The sequence below is a fragment of the Etheostoma spectabile genome, unplaced genomic scaffold (assembly GCF_008692095.1).
Source record: "Etheostoma spectabile isolate EspeVRDwgs_2016 unplaced genomic scaffold, UIUC_Espe_1.0 scaffold406, whole genome shotgun sequence".
In the NCBI taxonomy this organism is placed as follows: Eukaryota; Metazoa; Chordata; class Actinopteri; order Perciformes; family Percidae; genus Etheostoma; species Etheostoma spectabile.
Window position 1 is genome coordinate 202,991 of NW_022605605.1, and position 7,436 is coordinate 210,426.

The following is a 7,436-nucleotide window of genomic DNA, read 5'->3' on the forward strand; positions in this document are numbered from 1 at the left end:
CAAAGTTGCTCCGGAGCTGGACCTGGACGCCTCGGTGAAGGAGCGCATGGTGGTGCACGCCGGCGGCGTGATCCGGATCATCGCCTATGTGTCGGGCCAGCCGGCGCCGGAGGTGACGTGGAGCCGGGACGGCGCGGCGCTGCCTCCCGATGCTAAAGTGGAGACGACGGCCATCAGCTCGTCCATGGTCATCAAGCCGTGCGCCAGGAAGCACCTCGGCGTCTACACCCTCACCGCCAAGAACGCCGGCGGCGAGGTCACCAAGAACATCACCGTGGAAGTTCTGGGTAAAATACTTCTCTCTTTTTTTTTGTTATTTTCAACTTTTTATAATTTAAACTGAAGTATAACGCCGTTCTGCCCCCCCACCCAGACGTGCCCGGACCCGTCGGCATCCCCGTCACGGCAGAGAACCTGACCCTGGACTCGTGCAAGCTGAACTGGTTCTTCCCGGAGAACGACGGCGGCTCCCCCATCAGTAACTACGTGATCGAGAAGCGCGAGGCGGAGCGGAAGGCCTGGACCTCACTGTCCTTCACCGCCAGCCGGCAGAACGCCGTGGCCCACGGACTCACCCCCGGCAAGGCCTACTTCTTCAGGGTGGCGGCGGAGAACGCCATCGGGGTCGGACCCTTCATCTCCACCGCCGCCGAGATCATCGTCAAGGAGCCAATGAGTGGGTTCAGAGAAAGAGAGGGAGGGAGGGATGGAGAGAGAGAGAGAGAGAAAGATGGATGGAGGGATGGAGAGAGAGAGGGATGGAGGGATGGATGGAGGGATGGAGAGAGAGAGGGATGGATGGAGAGAGAGAGAGAGAGAAAGATGGATGGAGAGGAGAGGAGGAGATGGATGAGGGATGGAGAGTAGAGAGGGTGGATGGGATGATAGAGAGAGATGGATGGAGTGAGGAGAGAGAGAGAAAGGATGGATGGAGATTGAGGAGGAGGAGGGAGAGAGAGAGATTGGGTGGGATGAGAGAGGGATGGATGAGGTGGAGAGAGGAGAGAGGGATGGATGGATGGAGAGAGAGAGGGATGGATGGAGGGATGGAGAGAGAGAGAAAGATGGATGGAGGGATGGAGAGAGAGAGAGAGGGATGGATGGATGGAGGGATGGATAAACCTATGTACTTTGACGCGTCCCCATCTTCAGATATAAAGAAGTGTGTCTGTCCCCTCAGGTGTGCCGGACCGCCCCGAGGAACTAGAGGTTACCAAGGTAACCAAGGACATGATCGGCGTCACCTGGAAGGCGCCCAAGTTCGACGGCGGCTCGGAGATCACCATGTACATCCTGGAGGCCCGCATGATCGGCAAGGACAAGTACACCCGCGTCACCAAGGAGACGCTGATGGAGAGGAAGTACACGGTGGACGGGCTGCGGGAGGGGGACACCTACGAGTTCAGGGTCCTCGCCGTCAACGAGGTCGGACCCAGCAAGCCGTCCTTCTGCACCAAGCCAATCACCTGCAAGGACGAGCTGGGTGAGACAGCTGTCTGTCTTCAGTTAGCCGAATGGTTAAAATACAGGGGCATAAGTATACACCCCCCTATGTATAAATACAAGGGGTAGTAAGATACACCCCAGATGTTAAAATACAGGGGCATAGTATACACCCCCCTATGGGTTTAAAATACAGGGGCATAAAGTATAACCCCCCTATGTTAAAATCAGGGCATAAGTATACACCCCCTATGTTTTAAAATACAGGGGCATAAGTATACACCCCTATGTTAAAATACAGGGGCTAAGTATAACACCCCCCTATGTTCAAAATACAGGGCATAAGTATACACCCCTATGTTAAAATACAGGGGCATAAGTATACACCCCCATATGTTAAAATACAGGGGCATAAGTATACACCCCCTATGTTAAAATACAGGGACATAAGTATAAACCCCCTATGTTAAAATACAGGGGCATAAGTATACAACCCCCTATGTTAAAATACAGGGACATAAGTATACACCCCCTATGTTAAAATACAGGGGGCATAAGTATACACCCCCCTGCAGGGGCATAAGTATATACCCCCTATGTTAAAATACAGGGGGAATAGATAAAGAAACGATTAATGGGATATATTAGACTGCATTCTTTGACTCTAACCCCATTGTCTCCCCCCCCCCACAGAGCCGCCAACCATCGAGCTGGACTTCCGCGATAAGATCATCATCCGTGTGGGCGAGAGCTGCCTGCTGCAGGGCCGCTACACCGGCAAGCCCCCCCCCTCCATCGTGTGGTACCATGACGACGAGGAGCTGAAGGCTGGCAAGCACGTGATGTTCAAGAACACGCTGAGCAGCATGTCGCTGGGCCTGATGAAGGCGCAGCGGCACCACAGCGGCCGCTACGTCGTGCTGGTGGAGAACAGCACCGGCTCCAGGAAGGGCGTCTGCAACATCACCGTAGTCGGTACGGGGGGGACACAACGGAGGGGGGGGGACGTTACATCACTGCACACAACGGGGGGGGGGGGGGGGGGCGTTACATCATTACAAATGGGAACATAACAGGGGCAGGATACTAGACCACTGACAATGGGAACACAACAGGGGCAGGATGCTTGACCACTGACAATGGGAACACAACAAGAGGGGCAGGATGCTAGACCACTGACAATGGGAACACAACAGGGGCAGGATGCTAGACCACTGACAATGGGAACACAACAAGAGGGGCAGGATGCTAGACCTCTGACAATGGGAACACAAGAGGGGCAGGATGCTAGACCACTGACAATGGGAACACAACAGGGGCAGGATGCTAGACCTCTGACAATGGGAACACAACAGGGGCAGGATGCTAGACCTCTGACAATGGGAACATAACAGGGGCAGGACACTAGACCTCTGACAATGGGAACATAACAGGGGCAGGACACTAGACCTCTGACAATGGGAACACAACAGGGGCAGGACACTAGACCACTGACAATGGGAACACAACAGGGGCAGGATGCTAAACCACTGACAATGGGAACATAACAGGGGCAGGACACTAGACCACTGACAATGGGAACACAACAGGGGCAGGATGCTAAACCACTGACAATGGGAACATAACAGGGGCAAGATACTAGACCACTGACAATGGGAACATAACAGGGGCAAGATACTAGACCACTGACAATGGGAACATAACAGGGGCAGGACACTAGACCACTGACAATGGGAACACAACAGGGGCAGGACACTAGACCACTGACAATGGGAACACAACAGGGGCAGGATACTAGACCACTGACAATGGGAACACAACGGGGGCAAGATACTAGACCACTGACAATGGGAACATAACAGGGGCAGGACACTAGACCACTGACAATGGGAACACAACGGGGGCAGGATACTAGACCACTGACAATGGGAACACAACAGGGGCAGGACACTAGACCACTGACAATGGGAACACAACGGGGGCAGGATACTAGACCACTGACAATGGGAACACAACAGGGGCAGGACACTAGACCACTGACAATGGGAACACAACAGGGGCAGGACACTAGACCACTGACAATGGGAACACAACAGGGGCAGGACACTAGACCACTGACAATGGGATTTGATGATGTTGATCTGTATATTTAGTTTTTTTCCATTTGGAAACACGTGAAACGGCAGATTACCTCATATGGCAGAAAATCCGAAAGCGTCCCATAATGTCTCCAAATGTCCCGTACTGTCCCATTATGTCCCATAACGTCCTGTTCTGTCCCCTGCAGACCGCCCCACGCCGCCTGTCGGCCCCGTGGTCTTTGAGGAGGTGCACCGGGAGTTCATGGTGATCTCGTGGAAACCTCCGCTGGACAGCGGCGGCATCGCCGTCTCCAACTACATCATCGAGAAGAGGGACACCAACAGGGACACCTGGACCATGGTGACGTCCGCCACCACCAAGACCGTCTGCAAGGTGGGTCTGGGCCCGAGCGTGTCCCGGCCGGCCGCTCAGGCTATGGGGACCATAGGTTGATCTCCATCCAGGGGACACTCGGCTGGCCTCGAGACACAAATTCACTTCTCTGAGGTCATGGACATGCTCATTAGGCCTCAATGGTACAAAATAACTTATGGAATAAAATAAAGTTAAAAATAAAAATAAAAAATAATCGGTAAAAACCTGAAAGAAAAGAATAGCTCTTATCAAATAAATAAATAAATAAATAAATATGAAATAATGTATATGACTTATTCTGTGTCAGCTCACTAAATATCTCTTAAAACCTTTTTAATGTAATAAGATAGTCATACAATAATCATAAGGTAGTAATAAGATAATAGTAGGAGAATCATAAGATAGTAATAAGATAACAATAAGATAGTAATAAGAGAATAATAAGAGAATCATAAGATAGTAATAAGATAATAATAAGAGAATAATAAGATAATGACACTACTAACTACAAAGAGACAGGATCAGACAGACTAGACAGCAGCAGACAGACAGACAGAGACCCACGTACCCAGTCGTCTGTGGACTTTGGTGTCTGTTGACATATGGGGTCTATTTGCCGGCGGCGTTGACGTGAAGATCTGAAGTTGTACTCCTGTCCATCGGCCATCCGGACCCACGGGTGCAGGTCGGGGATCCTGCTCCGGCGCCTCATTGGCCGGCGTCCACTCTCACGGCGCCGGGCCTTTGCTGTTACTCCTCCAGGTAGCGGCGTAATGATACGGCCCTTCCCTTCTGTGGCGGTGCGCAACTCCAAGATCCACGCGATCAGGCTCCACGCTGTCTTTGGCTCTTATCTATGGCCTCTGAGGGCGGGCATCGGCGGGTCACTGCAGTCTGGCTCACGTGGGGTCGGACGGGGGGGGGGGACGGGGGGGGGGGCGCAGAGGCGGTGGGGGGAGGGGGGGTGGGGGAGTTAGGGGGGGGGGGGGGGGGGGCGGGATTAATATTAATATTACAGACTATTATCTTTCAGTCAATCAATCACACTCGTCTAATATATACATATATATAATGTGATGTCATTTGTGTGTGTGGCATGTGTGTGCATGTGTGTGTGTATGTGTGTGTGTGTGTTTGTATGTGTGTTATGTGTGGTTTGTGTGTGTGTCAGAATGTGTACTGATGCTGATTTCCTCAGAGAAGGATCTGTATCTTTGTTTCAATGTTTCTTACATTATATTTATATATATCTACTTATACTATACACAATATACTGTGATATGATGTAAATGACTGACCGATGGGGTCCTTGGCGAGGATGGGTTTGGAGGGTTCGCTGGTCACGCGGGTGCCTGAGCTCGTTCTCGACGCCGATGCCGACTGAGCCCGTACAGACCGCCTCGCGTCTTACTCGACGCGGGGACAAACACGCTAGGCCAGCCCTGTCCTTCGTGAACGCGCAGCCCCTCCACCACTCACTGATCCGGCTGGGCGGCAGACACCTCCCAATGGACCGCAAGGACCAAAAAAAAAAACCCCCGCTTGGCCTTGGGCTCCTTCTCTCCAGGATGTAGTTGGTGATGGGCTTCCTCCGTCGCGGGGCCGGGTCCACAGGACCAGGCGTTGGTGGCGTACACCTCGCGACCGTCGGCATCCGTCGGGGCCTCGGGACCCCGTGGGGGGGGGGCAGGGACAAACTGTTTAGCCCCCATCGCTCAGGGCTACGCTTCCAACGCTCGAGGACATTTACCTGGACAATCTACGACTCAGACTCTCTTATAGGATGACTCCCGATAGGAAATACAGTATAAAGATGATAATAATAATATGTGTGGTTTCTATTATGGCCGAGAACATTATCTTGTAGACATTATGACATCCTATGTTTATAGACATACTATAAACATATATATCTATTATATCATATATATGTATATATATATATATTATATATATTACATATGAAATATGGGCGCCCCTCTACCAGCTGAGCTACCTGGGCGCCACAACTTTGTTTTAATTGTAAATAATTAAAATTTTTTCCAAACTCCTGTTAGAGACACAGCTGAATGTCCTGTCCTACTCCACATGCACGTTTGTTCCCAGCAGTTTCAGCTGAATATCCTGAAAGACAGCTGAAGACAGGAAGACCGTACGAAGATGTCTTTGGCCTTCATCTCTTCCGCACTCCAGCGGGTCGCTGATGCCGTACATGTTCTCAGCGCAGAGCCTCATGATGTACTCCTTCCCCTCGTTGAGCTTCGGGTCTGGGGACAGAGACAACGTCAGCTACCCCCCCACTGGAACATCATCTGGGAGACAACGTCAGCTACCCCCCACGGAACACCAGTCTGGGAGACACGTCAGCTACCCCCCACTGGGACACACCAGTCTGGGAGACACTCAGCTACCCCCCCACTGGGAACACCGTCTGGAGACAACGTCACCACCTACCCCCCCATGGAACACCGGTCTGCTAAAGACACACAGATGAACTAGAATCCACTTTACTGTCCCTAACCTCCGGGTGTCTTCCTTAAAAAAATGTCTCTATCTGAAATCTGAGATTCTTTTTAAACCAAAATTACCATAAAAATAGACGCTCAAATCCCCCACTACTATTATCTTATATCTTATTACTATCTTATGATTCTCTTACTATTATCTTATTATGTCTTATGATTCTCTTATTATTTCTTATTACTGTCTTATGTATTCTCCTTACTATTATCTTTTATGTCTTATGATTCTCTTATTATTATCTTATTATTACTTATATACATCCTTATTATTCCTATTATTTATTGTTATCTTGTATACTATCTTATTGTTATCTTATTATATCTTATTATTCTTATTGTATTCTCTATTATTATCTTATTACTATCTTATGATTTCTTACATTATCTTATACTGTCTTATGATTCTCCTACTATTATCTTACTATTATCTTATTACTATCTTATTATTATCTTATTATTCTCTTATTATATTATCTTATTACTATCTTATTATTTATCTTATTACTATCTTATTATTATCTTATTTATTCTCTATATTATTATCTTCTTACCTCTTATGTTCTCTTATTATTATCTTATTACTACTCTTATGATTCTTTTACTATACTATACTATTATCTATTACTTATCTTATTATCTCTTATTATTATCTTAGTTATACTCTCTTATTATTATCTTATTATATCTTATATGTCTCTTAATTATTATCTTATACTATCTTATGATTCTCTTATCTATTATATTATCTCTATTATTATCTTATACTATCTATTCTCTTATTATTATCTTATTACTATCTTATGATTTCCTATTATTATTATCTTATTCTGTATCTTATTATCTCTTATTTTCTCTTATTACCTATCTTATACTTTTATGATCTTATTATATCTTATTACATATATTATCTTATTATTTCTATTATTCTCGATGCTATCTTATGATTCTCATTACTATTATCTATTATTCTTATTATTATCACTTACTTATTCTCATTTCTACTATCACAAGTTA

The 7,436-nt window shown here is 47.5% G+C and overlaps 1 protein-coding gene across 1 annotated transcript in view; it reads left to right on the forward strand.

The window, feature by feature from the left end:
* The window catches only part of LOC116686626 (titin-like), a gene marked incomplete in the record, with an annotated part of 242,683 nt that overhangs the window by 150,869 nt on the left and 84,378 nt on the right, over window positions 1-7,436 (forward strand). The window contains 7 exon segments of the mRNA XM_032511647.1: window positions 6-287; window positions 374-676; window positions 1,181-1,483; window positions 2,137-2,418; window positions 3,731-3,973; window positions 4,663-4,792; window positions 6,094-6,371. Coding sequence (XP_032367538.1) covers window positions 6-287; window positions 374-676; window positions 1,181-1,483; window positions 2,137-2,418; window positions 3,731-3,973; window positions 4,663-4,792; window positions 6,094-6,371 — 1,821 coding nt within the window.